At 37.5% G+C, this 18,301-nt stretch overlaps 1 protein-coding gene across 5 annotated transcripts in view; it reads left to right on the top strand.

Annotated features, from left to right (window-relative positions):
* The first annotated feature begins 2,000 nt into the window (after positions 1-2,000).
* LOC107687082 (tRNA dimethylallyltransferase, mitochondrial-like) overlaps positions 2,001-18,301 on the top strand; it is a 74,058-nt gene continuing 57,757 nt past the window's right edge. For all 5 annotated transcript variants that reach the window (XM_016484246.1, XM_016484244.1, XM_016484248.1 and 2 more), the window contains exons 1-2: positions 2,001-2,206; positions 15,808-15,948. In XM_016484246.1, the coding sequence (XP_016339732.1) occupies positions 2,060-2,206; positions 15,808-15,948 (288 nt within the window). In that variant the 5' untranslated portion in view covers positions 2,001-2,059. The remainder of the gene's footprint in view (positions 2,207-15,807; positions 15,949-18,301) is intronic.

The raw sequence follows: 18,301 nt of genomic DNA, 5'->3' as shown, positions 1-18,301 counted from the left end.
ACAACCCAATTGCTGGGTTTGTCCCTATTTTACCCAGCACTGGGTTGTATTTAACCCAGCATTTTTTAGAGTGTACATTTATGTTCTTTTAATTCAGCTACGAGGTCATGCTGTCCCGTAGCTTCTTGATCTGCTGTTAGAAAATAATGATGATCGCATTTGGGTGAACTGTCCCTTTAAGATTTTTGACAGTTCTTAAGTAATATCTGGATTAGAGGGGCAATGGCTGGTTATGAAATGCAGCATAACTGTTTAAACAGTATTATCCTGGCTCGGTTATGCCAGAAAATAGGGCAAGGTTTTACTATAAGGACTATTTCACTCCATCAACACCTGTACGAGTGTGTGTGAACTCGATTAGAATGTTTCATTAGCGAGAGCCACTTTTAGTTGACACGTCGTAGTGGCCTTCTTTGCCATGGCAACATCATATCCCTTTTCCTTGGTGCAGAACGCTCAGTTGCCATGGAGACAGAAGAGCTATTCATACCCGTGTTCTTCCGGAAGGTGCACAAGTCGACCTGCTAAAGTCAACAGTGTTGTCAAAGCAAAAAATTCATTAAAAACTGTGCCAACAGAGCTGTGTAGATTACTTACAAATTGTAGTCCATTACTGATTATAGATTACATTATGAAAACTGTAGTTAGTTTAAGTAGTTTTCTGACTACTTTTTAGATTACTTTTTGTTAAACTTACAATGAAATGAAAAATTTGATATAAAAAAGCAAATATAACTCATTTTTTTATATCAACATTATTAAATTCATTAAACCAGGATTTGCCAAACTGGGCTTAATTGAAGAACTGCAGTGGTTTTGTGAGTTGATAAAAAGCCATACAAATGTAAAATAAATTAAACATTCGAACACTAAAAATAGAAATATTTAATTTGTTTACCTGCATTCAATGCGACCATTTAGCACATCGAACTGCAAACATGAAAATGTTTTGTTAAATTATTGAAATAAATATGTCATGTCAAAGGAGTTTGCTTTTTTTTCAACCAAATTTAAAAGCATGGTTTGCAAATGTATTTACATGATATGTACACAACCATTTTATATTGTGAATATAGTGAAAGCTAAACGGTATGATTTTTAGAGAGAATCAGGGGTCAATCGATAAATTATGAATGATTTACTGCCATTGTGTGAATAACATGTAATCATGCAATCCATAAAAAGTAACTGTAACCTGATTATGAATATTTTAAAATGTAATATAATCTAAACGAATGAATGAATAAATAAATTAATACATTTTATGTCAATTATACATGTAACGTAATCAGTTACTACCCAGCACTGCTAGCACAATGTTATTAGAGCTAACAGGATTTACTTTACTTTTACTTTTAGTCATTTAGCAGACGCTTTTATCCAAAGCGACTTACAAATAAGAAAAAGTAATTAAAACTAAAAGCTAAAACTCTATAAATACTATATATATACACATTTAAGAAAATAAAAGAAATTAAATAAAAATGACAAATGCATACAACATTTAAAAACTAAACATTTAAATTAAAATAAAAAATAAAAATAAAGCTAAAAACAATTCAAAATATTAAAAGAGCAAAAGGTATGAGTATAATAATGATTCTAACAGAACACTAAGCCAAACACCAAAAAATAAAACTAAAACTTAATAAAAAACCTATATAGACATAATAAAAAACTAATAAAATGACAACATTACTACAACTGTAACTAAAACTAAAATAGATAACTGATACAAATCAAATATTTGATTTTTTTGATTAAAAATATTTAAACATATTTACTAGATTCTTCCATGTTTGCAACAAGCAGTGCCAATTTATTGTCCATATATATTACAATTCCTGTTTTCCAAGCACTTTTTGTTCGATTGTTGAACTTTTGTCCTATTTCTGAATGAAACACCCTTAGCTTCCCGTACATTTTCAACATTCTCAAATTGAATCCTTCAATCCCGTTCCTATGGAAACAGTTTTAGTTGCTTGGATACAGTTCCCGCCTCCGTTGCGAAATCACCGCGCATGCTCAGATCATTCTACAGCCCTGAGAAGTTGCTGTCATGGCGGCCGCCACGCGTGTGCTCCAGGAAGGCATCAGCCCGTCTATAGTGGTGATTTTAGGAGCTACGGGAACGGGCAAATCCAAACTGGCTATCGAGATCGGGAAAAGGCTTAATGGGGAAATTATAAGTGCCGATTCCATGCAGGTGAGTTGAGCGATCCGCAGCATCATCTGTCAAACGGGAGCACGTGAAAGGGCATTGCGATTAATAAATGACAGGGCATTTTAAAACAGCAGTGCTGTAAAATTAAATATTTAATGCTTTCTACTGGAACAGGCTGATTTGTCAGGAAGCTTTGTTTTGGTTTAACAATTAAATGCAGCAAGTTTAATATCGCATTAAACTAGGACATCAGTAGGCCAAAAGCATTTGGACTCCAAAATATGACTAGTAATTCGTTTCCTCCCCCCCCCCGAAAATAGTTTGGAGCTAACGTTGTTTAAACGTTTTGCATAGCGCATCGTATACGTTTGAGGTTTTGGAGTTATTTTATTTCCTCGTGTCCACCACTGGTCGCCATTTTTGACAATGCTCCACGCGAATTCATAAATTTGACGTAAAGCCAAGATTAAAGTCGTGTCTACTGATCTCTGCCTCTAACACCAGGTTTATGACAAGCAGCGTGTAATAATTGGTTACATATTTTTTAGTTGATTTGGTAATTGGCAGTATATGCATAGATAATCCAAAGGTGATCATTGCTCAGTTTTCTGACTTGATTAACTTTGATGGGTTTCATTAAATAGATAGAAGTCACCATGTGCAGTAGTTACCTTGTAAGTCTTAAGTATTTGTTTGGTTATGTATGAATATTTCTGAGCAAAGCTGGAGATATCTTGAGCATGAGCACGATAGGGCATGTTGCATAACAGTATGAATGCTGTCTTATAAAATTCCTGTCGACGATCTGGTGCCAACTCCATATCAAGGTCTATATAATATTTGGAGAAAGCTGTCCATTAGCATCCCTGTGAATCCCAGTGACATTTACTAACTGGCGCAGATACCTAGTGAAGTACACGATTAGAAAGTCTGCCATCTTTGCTGGTTGCATGTGCACTCGGCACTTCTGCCAGGTTGTATTGAGCAGTTCACTGTGAACTCAAAGGCAGCACATAGGCAAAATATCTTTTGTTATTTTTAGAACCCTCGAAAAGAGACCAGAAATCATATGTTAGTAGCAATATAGTGAAATATGTACTTAAATGTTGCATGCAAAAAGTACTCCATCAGATTACACAGATATTTTGAGTGACAATCAGTGGAAAACTTGTTTTTTAAAGGGGTCATATGATGCGATTTCAATTTTTCCTTTCTCTTTGGAGTGTTACAAGCTCTTGGTGCATAAAGAAGATCTGTAAATTTACAAAGACTAAAGTCTCTCAAATCCAAAGAGATATTCTTTATAAAAGTTAAGAGTCAGCCACACCTACCTAAAACGGCTCGTTCTAACACGCCCCCACATGTCTACGTCACTATCTGGGAAGATTTGCATAACGCCGCCCAATGATATAATCTACAAGTAAATGAATAAATAAATACTTTTTTTAAAAAATTTGATTAGGCCTATGTAATAGGGTTGGGCCGATAGACAATGCCATCATCCATTTGTTTTTGTTATTAAAAATGAGAACACAGAAGCATAGTGCAAACAATATGACAAAGATACAAATTAAATAAAGAGTGCTTTTACATTTTTTCATTTAGGTTTAGTATTCAGGTACAGAAATGATTGAATTGAGTCTCTATCAAGGAAAGTCTGTTCACTCGGTGGCCATATTTGCAATGCCTCTGGGCAGTTATTTCAGGCATGCAAGACCAAGTGCTGTCTGCTTGAATGAGGAAATCCTGAGAAAAAACAAGAACATAATGAAAGGCTCACCACATACTTAAAATCAGCAACAAAATCTGACAGGAACTGACGCATAAATGTTGTTTCTTATGCTCAAAATCATTCTGATGATACTAGGTATGTCACGATACCAAAAATCTAGTAGTCGGTACCGATACCACTAAAAGTACACGATACTCAATACCGATAGTCGATACCAAAGGTAAAAAATAACAATAATACTTAAACAGTAACTCCTTTATTTAACATTACAAAAACAAAATATTAGTGGCACTTGGCCTTCAAATAATACACACAAACACGCATGCACTCTCTCTCTCTCTCTCACCCACACACACACACACACACACACTCTGAATGCAAGCATTTGTTTACATTTACTGACATACTGGCAGGCCGAAAATATATATTTTTTAAAACCATTAACATAAACAAAATTGATTTAAACCAGTAATATTAGCCAATAATGTTAATAGGGATAATCTGCAGACGGATACACAATGAATGAACAAGCTGTAAGCTGTCAGACAGACCGTAACTTTATGTGTGTGTGATCATGCGCAGTGCTCATGCTTTCAGAGCTGCGCGCTCTCATTTAAATCTCACACAATCCTATTTATATATCATCACCATCTTCCACGTTTAGTTCTTCTGTGCTTGTAGGTGTTTTTTTCTTTTTCTTTACCCTTTGAGGACTGACTGAAACACTTCTAGGAGTATGCTCCACCTCCATCTGTCAGTTCCAGAAGAATTGCAGCCTTGCTAGTGGCTACCTTCAGTACCATCGGTACTTACGCTATTGAAGAAAAACAAGTACCGGCAGGATTTTAAAATGTTTATACCAACTCTGTACCATAGTATCGGTTCTCGTGACATCCCTATATCAGTGTTTCCCATACATTGTTTTATTTGTGGTGGGTTGCCACAATATCAAAACTGACCACCACAAATAGATTTTCCAAAAGGCTTTGACTTCGTTGAATAAACATAAGCACTGCACGTTTCAAAATCAAAACGTGGCACAGGTGTTTTTATATCGGAAACCGTGTGTCTTCAGAAAATTTTCGATGTCATTTTCATTTCATCTTGCATGTAATGCGTGATAAAGCAGTGTTTATGAGTGCGGTGCTGCTTTGTGTACTGCCGTTACTGGGGAAACCTCTATTTCACCCATTCTAAAAGTGCCTCCTACTGGCAGAGAATGAATTTGCATATACATGTGTATATAGTATATTTATTTCCCCCCCGGGGATGTGCCGCCACACATAGAGTGTAAGTCTGTAGGAAACACTGTAGATGATACATTGACTTCTAATAATGTGAATGGCTTCTATTTCTTTTCCATGCTCTGCCCCCAAACGTCCATTCTGGGAGTAAGTAAGTTTGGTGAGAGTGTGCAAAATTCACAGAAAAGGGTTTGCTTTGTTAACAACAAATGCCTGTACAGCTATCCACAGTAATTACAACAGTGAATTCCATTCACTTAACTGTAGGGATTTCCAAAAATTAACAAAAATATTTGAAAATACATTAGCTGTGTACTGGTGTAGGATAACAATCTACGTTTGTAATGTGTGAAATATGAGGTTTGAATCATATTTGAATATGACTGTGGCTTGTTAGTTCCTCAGTGTGAGTAGAAGCTCATTGGTCACTGCCGATGACGATTTCAAATGTGTTGGACATTCACTACTTGCACACTGTAGCTTTACTTTGTGTATGCAAATACATTTTGGTTTAATCAGACTTGTCTGGTTGCCTTGAGTACTGTATTGTTCTTGCAAATATTAATAATTGGAACGAGGCTTTACTCTGTCAGTTTGTCAACTTTAGTTTTAATACCAGATCATCCAGCTCCTTGCAGCTATGATCAGGTGAAATAGCTGTGGGGCTGCATTCTCTACCAAGTCTATGTCAGTAACCGATGAAAAGGCCTTGGCTGCATGGACCACTTTTGTGCTCTCAGGGCCTCAGGAAGCAAGGCCTGGGAACTCAGGGGGTGGGCTTAGTGAAGGTTCGGTACCGCATTTGCATATAGGCTTGTCTATTATTCTCTGTAGAAAGGGACTTTTCTGCTGTTGAATTTGGGTCAGTTTAATCGTACATTAAAGCCTCATTCAGGATGTGGAAATTTGGCCCATTCCCAAAGCTGAACTGGGTGTAGTTCATGTATTTTATGGTTTGAAAGTGTGTCAGGACATACGATTAAGAACTCTGACGTATATATTTAAAATTATGACAATTTTCTCAGCTAATTACATAATCTGTATAAATCCAGCACATAGATTACATCATTGGCAAAGTATTCTTATGTCGATTGCTCTATTATATAACTTTCCTTAGAAATTTGATGGCTATCCTTAAAAATTTGACTTGCATTTTTGTATGTCTAGCCTTTTTTTGCTATTCCATAACTGCTTTATTAGTTGTGTTTGCCAAGTAAAGCATCTGTACTGTTATTGCACACTCCCTAATCCTTAAATATATATATATATATATATATATATAATGTGAAATCAGATAGGAGTTTAAATGTCCCACTTTATGACCCATTTTAAGTGCTGCACAAGTAAAATGAACACCGTATGAGTGGGCTTGGACAATGTCTGTGGTAACATACAGTACTGAGCCATAAAATTACTATAAATGATTAACAGTTCAGATACACGTTTTCACAAAAACTAAAATCTTATACAACAGCATTTCAGCCTTCATTTTTATGAAAAGGGATAAATCAAGCATATAAATTGGTAATTTAAAACTTAATTGTTTAGATTTTTTGCATTGATCTGACCATAAACAGCAAGAAAGGCTTATTGGAAATGCAAATTCATTCTCTGCCACGAGGTGGTGCTTTAGGAGCTCTGAAATATTGCGGTTTCCCCGGTAATGGCTGTACACAAAGCAGCTCCGTGCTCATAAAATTAAAATGCCAACGACACGTTTCTGAGGACATTCGGTTCCCTTCAGATACATTCAAATAAAGACAAACGTGCCGCGTTTTGACTTGACATGTGCAGCGCGCATATTTATTCAATGACATTATTGCCTTCTGAAGTTCAATCCAGCCGTATCGCGACTGTTGTCTTTCCGTCCCCAACTGTAAGACCTCTTGAAATTATAATTAAGACATTTCTTATACCATTTAATGCATTTAAAACTTTTTATGGCCTTAAAGACCCCATGTTAGTACCAATATGTTAGTCTTAAGGTTATATATATAAGGCAGTGTGCTCCAAAACAGAGACAAAATTCACATTTAGAAGATATAAGCATTCAAAGTTTTTAGTTCGTCACTTCTGCCAAAACAGCTCAACGATTTTTTTGACGTCACATCGTACTTTCATCTTCTCATCAAATCTTCTGACCAATCAAACACTCTCTAGAAGCCGAAGCGCCCGCCCCCTACACTATAAATAGAAGCTGCAGCTGAGATCGGTCTTGTTCACAGTGTAGTATTTCCTCTACAGTGAATGGCATGCAGTGTACAATGTAGGCGATAGGGAACGATTCAGATAGTGTAGCTCAACGATTTTTTTGACGTCACATCGTACTTCATCTTCTCATCAAATCTTCTGACCAATCAAACACTCTCTAGAAGCCGAAGCGCCCGCCCCCTACACTATAAATAGAAGCTGCAGCTGAGATCGGTCTTGTTCACAGTGTAGTATTTCCTCTACAGTGAATGGCATGCAGTGTACAATGTAGGCGATAGGGAACGATTCAGATAGTGTAAATATGCTTTTGATTGGGGCAAATGAGGTCTGGTTTCACGTTGTGTCACACGAACCGTGGCAGCGCTCAGTCTGACTTTGGCTCCGGTCCAGAGACGCGATCGCACGGAGCGGACCATATGCGCGAGTCGGCATATATTTAAACACTTTTAAAACTACACAGCTTCAGCATGATTATGATCACTATTTTGTTTACCAAGAGTTTCATATTGAATCTAGGGGGTAATCTATTAGACTGTGGCTGTCAAATGTGGCTTTACCGAGCTCAACGGCTCTGAGTGACCCGTGCAGATATAAACAAAACACTATTGGCTAATTTAAAAAGGGAGCGGGGCTGCTCGATATGTCCCGCCCTGTCTTCCTGTTTCAGGTGAAATTACGTCACCACATAGAACAACGCTGAGTGTTTCAAGGCACTTCAGGGGACCTTTAAGTTTGATACAACTCACTTTAGGAGTTTCTAAGGACCCACGGGAGATATGTATTTAAGGTAGCCCGTCGGGCAGAGTGGTGATACATTTTGGTGACTGTGTTTACGAGAATACTTGCAGAGACAATTATTTTGAGATAATTTTGTGTGTATGTGTTCATTCAGAAGCAAGGATACGCGAAAGAGGAATCAATTCTGTGTACACGCATTGTCTGAAACGCAGCTCTCTGTAACCAGAAACCAGCGCGCTAGCTCCGAATGCACGCGAATGTTTTAGAACACTTGAATGTTTAAATCGGCAAGACTTAGAAACAAGTGCAAACAATCAACTACTATTCCGTTTCACCCCTACAAGCGAGTGAACAACGCGAATCAAGTTAGGAATTTTATATCACTATTCAAGATAGCCCGTCGGGCAGGGCGGTCATACATTTTGGTAGCCCGACTGGAAAACACAATAGCCCCGGGACGTCGGGCTTGCGATTTTGCGAGCCCTGCTTTAGTAAATGCAGCTTGTCTCTGAAGCGTTTCCTTTCTCTTGATCTCCATTCTTCTCTGGTGACCAGTTTCAACCGACTCTCAGCTGAGCACAAGAGCCTTGAATGTCCATACTCAATAACTATTTACCTGAACTTTATTTAACATTATGACATGATGTGAAGTGAACAATGTGACATTGCTGCAGCCTGGAATTGAACTGCTGGTTTTGTCTGGCCAGTTCTCCCCCCAACTGAGCCTGGTTTCTCCCAAGGTTTTTTTCTCCATTCTGTCACCGATGGAGTTTAGGTTCCTTGCCGCTGTCGCCTCTGGCTTGCTTAGTTGGGGACTCAGGATTTTCTGCCTCTCTCCCTCTCTCTTCCACTAACTTTCCCCACATGACAAATGACAGGCCTTGACTTATCTGTGCTCTCCTGTTTCACGGTATAACCGTAATTCAAAGAGAATCATTTATCAACCTGATTTGAATACTCTGCTGGACGCAGTCTTTTAAAGCATTGGTCTAATTTCTGCTTCTTTTTTCTGAGCTCTTTGATAAGGTGTTGTACCTGTTTGAGCACTTGTTCACACTAACATCTCCCTGCATGCTGGATTAATGGATCAGACCTCAAAGCAGACAGAACCTGCTGTCTGAAAGCTGCATGGACAGCACTGGTAACTCACAGGGGCCTTGCCATGTAAATGTACCCAGCAATTATTGCAATCAGGCTGCTTTGCAAATTAATCCATTCCCAGAGGTTTAGTCATACAGTTGCCACAATGTGCCTCATCTGTCAATTGATTAATTGATTTTAATTTTGCATTGATATGAGATTTATTTTTAATAGAATAATTCACCCAGGCATTATAAATTTCATTTAAATGTATTTCCCTTGTACCTAATCTAATTTTAAAAGTATATGTGAGAATGAATTATATATTGTTACCAGTATTATTTTAGTATTATTTGTATGCTATTAGTGTTTATTTAAATTTGGAATTAGCTTTTATTTTCAAATTCAATATTTTCAGTTTAGTTTTCATTTTAGTAATTGTATTTGCTTATTCCATATTTATGAATTTTAATTTTTTTATATTTCTATTTTCATTTAAGTTTTAGTCATTTTAGTACTTAAATATTTTTACTTTGTTGTTGTTAATATTTTCTGTTCAATTTTAAGGTTTTCATTTAATATTTGTATTTAATTTATATACAAATTTTATTTATTCAGATTTCTTTGAGCTATTTTTAATTTAGATTTTTACCATTTAATTTTTGAATAATTTTGGCAAAATACTACAAGTTTACTCTATTTGTTATTGGCTCTTATAGCTGCCATATATTTATAGGCTTTTTATTTCTTCTGTGGAACACAGAAATCACTTTTGAAGAATGTTCATGCAGCTCTATTCAATTCAACATAAGTTCTTAGTGACCAGGTTCACCATAAAAGCATGGCAGTAAATAATAAATAAAGTAATAAAAAATAAAGAAAAGCAGTAAAGTAAATGATGACAAAAAAAAATCTTGATTCTTCAAAAAAGAAAACATTGTGGGTTCCACAGCCAAAAATCAACAGCATTCTGGTTTGAAAAGACATGAATATATAATGACAGAATTGTCATTTTTGGCAGAACTATTAGTGTAAACATCTGTCAAATGATTTATAACCTAATTTAAGGATGTAGATGACAAGGGAAGGGTTAATGTGGCCTTTTTTGCTTTGAAGGGCCGAGTCAGTTTGTCTGCGTTTGCTCAGGCGCTAAATGCTTTTGGAAGGAACCATTTCCCCCCCCTTTTGCCAAACACACCAGCAGCTAAATTCAATTTGAGCTGAATGAATGAAAATCCAATTGTGTCAGTCTGTCTGGCCGCCTAGGATTGGCAGCACAACACATCGACAGAGCTCAAGATCGGCCTGATATCCAGTTAAACTCCCGCACTGGTCTCTCGGTGCAGACTAAAGCGAGAAATAGAAGTGATGTCTCATTTATTCTCCATTGCTGGTGCCCTGTTCTGTCCTCCTAGAAAAGCCTAAAACGAGGTGCGGAAATGGGTTAGTTGTGGGTGGGGTGTTGAGTGCGGCGCGATTCAGAAAGCTTCCACAAATGATGACTGCACGATAGTGCTAAAGCGAGGGGAAAGAGCGACATTGTGAATGATTTATTAGCTTGGCTTCACAGAGCCATTCCTGGAGGAGAGGAGGAATGGTTTGGAAAGACGCAAGAGAGTGGGGCAGCGTGAATGACTGCACGATTGGGGCGTTAAAGATGTGTAGTGGGAGGTACAGTGTTGGAGAAACTCAGTTTGCAGTTTCCACCTCTAATACAGAAGCATGCTTCTCATTTATTCTCATTGCAATGTGTCATAGATTTGTACAAATGAAAAGCCTCTTGTTGAGGAGAGGTGTGCTATTACTTTCCTAAATGCTTGAGCTAACAGTTTTCACCTAGAAGATAAACCAGGTGAAACATGGTGCATCCCAGACTTTGTTTACTAGTCTTGTGTATGAGATGTTACAATATGATACTATATAACCAAAGTAGATTTCTCATTCTTTGTTTATTTATGTAGTTTGTATTTAACTGCTTTGCGTAGTAGCTCAGCACACTGTTTGCCGATTAGACTGCTAGCTTATAGTCTCCGCAAATGTTCAATTTTATTTATTTATTTTATTATTTCATTAGGCATTACAAATCACTACCTCTAGGTCTTTTAGACAAATTCAGTTCAACATGGATGACTTTTGTTTCATCTGAATATCATCTGTATAGTTGGCAGAAAAACATTGTGAAAATAGTCCAAATGTTCAAATTCATACTATTCAGAAAATGAATGAAGTACTCCGATGCCATACTACTTCAGAACGTATCAAATTTAACAACAATTTATTACACTGTCAAGGTCCTATGAAATGTTTTATTTTTTCTCAAATTCCATTTTATTTCCCCCAAATTCTGTTTGAACTTATCTAGATTTTAATGGTTCAATTCAGTTTTAATAATGGAAAAGCATGTCTTATCAGTTGAATGCATAAAGCTTTTGCAGTATAATAATTTACAAAATTTGTTTTTCTGAGTAAATGATGTCAGTCTTGTATCAGATGAAATGGTGAAGTGACACTCAGAGCAACTCTGGAGATGAAGTTCATGTCCACATGTAGTGAGACAGGAGACGCTGAAAACACAGAGACATACAGAACAAGTAGACTACTTATTTAAATGGCAGTCTTTTGTGCGTAAATACTCATATTGTGATCTGTCTTACTTTTGATTTTTTAGTGTTCACAAAGTAGGTTCATCAAATGAGGTACTTAGACAGTATGTGATTCTGGATTCCAGCTTTTATCATCATCAAAAATGTTGTTTGATATTTAGTCAATTGCCAACTTGCTGTTGGCTGCACTGTCACTTCTCTCCGTTCCTCCCACTCGATGGCCCTCCTCCTGTATGAATAGTGGGGAGCAGCTGTCTCGTGCGTGGCCTGAGGTGCTGTGTGGATCAGCCGTGGCCGGCTCTAATAGCTCAACAACACTAAAGCCATTGTCTGGGGACTCGTCTGAGTGTTTGTGGTTTGGGTCACTGGATTCACTACACCCTTTTTGCTCATTCACCCCCTTTTCCCTTTGCTTTGTCTTTCTCTTTCTTTGGGTCTCATATATACACACCCTCATTCACACAGTCTCACACAAAGAAAAATAGTCCCCACCCCGTTGGGCTGTGGTCGACACACAGACTTGTGATCACCATGTCGGCCGTCTCTTGCTCGGTTCTTGTGTATGCTGAGCGCTTGGATTCTCTCACCCTGCCGCAACTGTTACTACCTCATAAATGCTGTTATTGTCTTTTTTACAATTGGAAAATGTGAAATTGTGGATGTGAAATAAGGAGTCCACATTTGTTCTGTTCCTGTTTCCACTCCTCTCTTTCAATCTCCCCCTCTGTGGACTAGTTGTCCTCATTAATAATGAGTTTCAATTAGACACTCTGGCTCTCTAGAACATGTCCACACACACACACACACGCACACACACACACACACATAGGCAGCTGCATGGGATTAGATGCCTGCCATTCAAGTCATGGAAGGGCATAAGACCAAACAGCAGGACTTCAGCACTGCGACGTCAACCAGACAAAACGAGGCAAACGCAACAAAGGCTAATAGTAAAAAAATAATCTTCAATGGCTTAATCAGTCAAATTAAACATGTCCAAGGTACACAATTAAACAACACATTGAATGAACTGTACTTGTACAAACAAAAATGTTGCATGAAACATTGGACATTTTTTTGGAAAAAATTTAATAGGTGAAATTCTGGTTCAGATCGAAATTTGTTTTTGCAAGAAACTTGCCATCAATTTCCTAACAAGCAAGCTTGTGACAATTCATTAAACGATAGCCAGTTACAGATGTTTCCCCATGAAACAGTCTTTTATATGCTGTACTTTGACATTTAAAATGACTATCCACACATTTTCAATGGACAAAATATTCCAGTTTCATCTGTAAAATGATTGACAACATGTTATACACCAGCATGACACATCGAACTTCCGTCCCTCACAGGCACGTCTGCATTTGTGCCAGATTAAATATGCCTTCTATTAAACTACTAGAGCAAATAAAAATTAAATAAACTCATGGGGAAGGGGCGCACTGGTCATTTGAAGCCTGGAGCGCAGGGTGGGCTCTGTATCAGTGAGAGGCTGGTACGGAGCCTAATGAAAGAGGGTAACAAACAGATGCAGGGAACAAAACCCGCTAATGCCTGCAGCACTTAAGAAACGTGGCCCCAAATGAGAGCCACATGACCAGGCTCTGCATTCACAGGGTCTTCTGTCATATTTGCCACACACATGCACCCCCCACCTCCTATTTCTGGTCTCTTTTATGTCATTTTAGTCTTTTCCTGGAGGGTAGCTCATACATGCTAGGGGCCCTATACAACCTCTTGGAAGAACGGAAGAACACATGCAATTTTTTTTTTTCTGTGGTAGCTGCAAGATTTCTTGGTTTTTAGTTATGTGGAATTTCAGTGGTCAAACTCAATGGTTTTTCTCTCAGATCTAACCTTGATGGAACGTGTTGCATCCTGAATGTATATTGCGATTCTTTAATCCCCACCCACACACCTCTTTATTGCAACTATACTTTAGTTCCTGTCAGTATTATTTTTGTATGCAATTATATTTCCTACTGTAGAAAATAATGTGGGAAATTGGAGTACAATTCAAGTTGTGAAAAAAGTTGTGATCATATACAGTCAGAGCCACTTAAATGAGGCAATAGACAAAACTGAATCAAACCGATTGGTTTCACTCTCGTGTTAACTGCAGTTTCAATCATGAATGAATGTCACTTTGGGGTAGATTTTCATCTATCTCTCATCTCTGTTGATGCTTTACATAAGAGGGATAATTCACCCAAAAATGAAAATTCTCTCATTAATTACTCACCCTCATGTCGTTTCCAGACCTGTAAGATCTTCGTTCATCTTCGGAACACAAATTAAGATATTTTTGATTAAATCTGAGAGCTTTCTGACCCTCCATAGACAGCAACGCAACTGACATGTTCAAGGCCATGAAATGTAGTAGGGACATCGTTAAAATAGTTAATGCGACATCAGTTCAACATTAATTTTATGAAGCTACGAGAATACTTTTTGTGCACAAAGAAAACAAAAATAATGACTTTATTCAACAATTTATTTTCTTCTGTGTCAGTAGCACAATTATCGTTCTTTTCTGTCTTTTTTTAATTAACATTTTAAAGATCCACCCACCATATCAGGTGCTGTTTCCACCATCTGTAGAACTCGTCACCACCCTCATTTGTTTGTCTGACACCTGACCTGAAATGCCCTCGCTACAGAGCTGTGGAGCTCCCAGCATGCTGGTCTCTCAGGCCATGTGATTTGCTGTATCGATCCCTCATAATGCTACATTATTAGCTGAGTATCTGCAGTCTCAACATTCAGTTTTCTAGTGGTCTTAAAATGCTCTTTTCATAGGTAACTCTTGAGGATTTGATGCGAATGATTGTCCATTCAGGCGGTTTATGGAAAATAGCAAGGCAAATTAACAAATGAACACCCACGTTTACATATAAACGTATTCAGCAACTTGTCCTGACCTGATGAACTTTAGTTTCACCACATTGTTTTTGGCAACAGAGCTACAGTGACCAAAAATGTTGTGTTTTGTACTCAGGCTCCGCATTTATGAAAGTTTATGTGGTTGTTGGTAAACTCCCTGCTTTATTAGTCTATCTTAACAAGCTTAGTGACCCAACTCTGTGTTTTAGTTTTATTTCAAGATCGAAAAACAGCTGTTATTGATTCCAAGTTTTCACAGAGTTAGAAGCCTGTAAATTCGAAATATTGCGTTCAAGAGGGCTGGCTCTAAAAAGCAGGCGTTCTACTTGGGCAGTAAAAAACAGAACGGCAGTACCATGCCAAGTTCTGAGGCGATTAAGACCTTCTGCATGTTTTAATCGCACCCCTTTATTAGTGTTTACCATTCTGCTCTGGAGAGAATGGGCTGAATTCCTGTCTCCTCATATGCTGTTCTCCCCATTCACCTCACCATGATTTCGCTGGCAGGGATGTCCTGTGGAGAGCACAAGGGAAAAGATCTCAATAATTCAGTAGCATTTCTTCCTAACTTGCCGAAATCGGCACGCAAGGGCAGAGGAGTTACGGTACGCTGTTCTGAATTTAGCCACGGCGGTGCACGCATGCCCTTGATTTTGAAACCCTGCTGACACCCCTGACAAGTTCCTTGAATGACCACAACACTTTGTGGTGTCTGCTTATAGACTGATGCCACTTAACAAGGGTTGAAAATTCAGAGCTGGTTCTTGTTCATTCATATACTGGAATCCAATGTTTTCATTGAGGTTCATCAAAGATAATAGATCTTTCTGTTGAGGTGCTCACAAATGTCTTTCTGCTGCTACACAATAGTCACACAAACACTGCAATCCTCATGAAGAATCATGACAATAGTTATGTAGGACAGAGCGAAAAAGTGATTGTGACCTGTTTTGCCTGTCTCACTGGACAGTTTTTGAAAGGATTCTCTTTAAAGTTTCATGTAGTTATCATGTCATGATGAACCAAGCGAAAACAGTAATGTGGTGTATGAAGCATGCAACCTTTACTACATTCCTCCATACTTTACTGTACATAAATTTCTTCTTGCTGCTTCATTGTTTATATGATCTCGTTGGTTTCTCACTGCAGGTTTATAAAGGGCTGGACATCATCACCAATAAGGTTACAGAGGAGGAGCAAGCCCAGTGTCGCCATCACATGATCAGCTTTGTGGATCCATTGGTTAGTGGATACACTGTGGTGGACTTCAGGAACAAGGCTCTGTCTTTCATATCCTTTCTGAAATGTCCGACCCCTCATAGTGAAATTAAATTATTTAAGGCATTTTTCCATGTCTGTGCTTGATTCATCAGGAAGTGACTCTTATAAACTGTTTTTTTTTAATGAGTCAGTCACAAGATTCACAGTTTTTTCAAAAGTCGCTTGTGACGAAAGGCTTGTTCACTCTAAAGATGGTAACTATATCTAGTTATTACATATTATATATTACTACTAACTATTTATTATTAATTTATATACTATTAATTAACTAATTAACTATTTATTTTTGCTTTCAATAAGGCCTTTGATACCAAAATTTGATTCCATAGAAATTTCATAATTCTTGTCAGTGGCAATATCACAAAAACTAATGCTTGCCTAAATTAAAAAAAAACAAAAAACAACTCAAGCTCACTGAAGACAAGTAAGCAGTTAGCGATTAAGAATAAGAAACTAATTACAATCAATAGAATGCAAAACTTCAGTAGAACAAATAAATAAGAAATGCTACATATCTTGTATAAAGTAATTGAATAAAAACACTGCATATTCTTCACTGTGTAAATTAAATGTGTATTTATTTTTATTAAAGTTGCAAAAGTGATTTAGTCAAGAGCAGTGAGACATTTTCTCTCTTTTGTAACTAGAATGACAGACAGCAGGAATATTAGACTGCTATTACTTTAAGAGCTAGCAGGAATATTAGACTGCTATTACTTTAAGAGCTGCCCAGATCTAATATACTGTTACACGTTTTCTTTTCCAGCTGTTTGCTTTCACTTAAGACCTAAATTACTGTGTTTACAAGGATACTTGCGAAGATTGCCATTTTGACACATACAAGTGTGTGTATTTAACTGTTCCAGGCCTTTAAAGCGGCAAAAATTAAATACTCCCACACTCTATGAGCACCGTCTTCATGTGTGCGCATCTCTCAGACAGCGTTGAAAGAGTTGAAATTGAGTCAAAATGAGTTCTCTTATGCAGCTTATTGCTTTTCAACTGCTTAAAATCACTTGTTTTTAAACAATGTGAATCAATCAATGCTTAAAAATGCATTCAGATGGTAAGTTTTCATGACCACGTAGCACAGCAGCATCACGTGAGCATGTAACCGCAATAGAGACGAAAGTTCAAAATCTATACCAGTTGACAAATTTCTAATGGTTAATCATGTCTATCGGTATATCGCCCACCTTTACTATATAGTTATTGTTATAGTTATCTTTCTCTGTGTGAATGGGTCTTTAGCTATTTGAATCATGGTCCGTTAAGCATTCAGGGCTGTAATTGAGTTTACAATCGACTCCCTTACTGAACAGCGAGAACCTTTATGATTATTCTGTAATTTGAGGAGCCAATTGCTCCTTAATCTCCTCTAGGGCTGCAGCTATTGATTATTTTAGTAATCGAGTATTGTACCGATTATTCCATCGATTAATCGAGTAATCGGATAAGAAGTCATTTTTCTTTATTGAAGAGCAATACTAAATATACAAGAGATAATAAGATAGGTTTGTTTCCTTTTTAGAAAAATGTCATTCAGGAACGAAACACTGTTATGCTGCTCAGAGACGCAAAACAGTGCTGTGGCTTTGTTTGGAATAATTTTTTTGTTGGCCAAATAGAGCAAAAACAGGCAATATGGTGTCTAAAACGCAAGTCTCTTAATATTAATTTCTTGTTTATCGAACTGTTGCATAAATTCAGTATCACATTTGTAATCATGCTGATTTTTAGAGGTGAAAGCGGGCACTCTTTGTGTTATATTGACAATTTCTTTCTGTGGTATTTTTATGCATAACTGTATGGGGAGTGTGTCTCTGTGTGTGTGTGTGAGAGAATGATACAACATGAATGGTTCTTAGTCTTTCACAAAACATAGCTAACGAAGGGACATCATAACTAGCCACCATATTGATTTACGGTCTTAAATATGTCCAGCGCTTTTTTTTACAGTCTATGGTCCAGCGTTTATTGGGTTGTGTGTCAGTAATAATCAGTGCCGATCCTAGACTTCTGGGGGCCCTATGCAAAATTGTATCGCAATCAGTATCACGTTTGTAATCATGCTGATTTTTAGAGGTGAAAACTGGCACTATTCATGTGATATTGACTGACTTTCTTTCTGTGGTATTTTTATGCATAACTGTATGGGGAGTGTGTCTCTGTGTGTGTGTGTCACAGAGAGAGAATGAGACAACATGAATGGTGCTTAGTCTTTCACAAAACATAGCTAACGAAGGGACATCATAACTAGCCACCATATTGATTTACGGTCTTAAATATGTCCAGCGCTTTTTTTTACAGTCTATAGTCCAGAGTTTATCGGGTTTTGTGTCAGAAATAAAGGTCCGTGGGG

The sequence above is a fragment of the Sinocyclocheilus anshuiensis genome, unplaced genomic scaffold (genome assembly GCF_001515605.1).
Source record: "Sinocyclocheilus anshuiensis isolate Anshui unplaced genomic scaffold, SAMN03320099.WGS_v1.1 scaffold1251, whole genome shotgun sequence".
Classification (NCBI taxonomy): domain Eukaryota; kingdom Metazoa; phylum Chordata; class Actinopteri; order Cypriniformes; family Cyprinidae; genus Sinocyclocheilus; species Sinocyclocheilus anshuiensis.
This window is presented reverse-complemented; position numbering and strand designations above follow the sequence as displayed.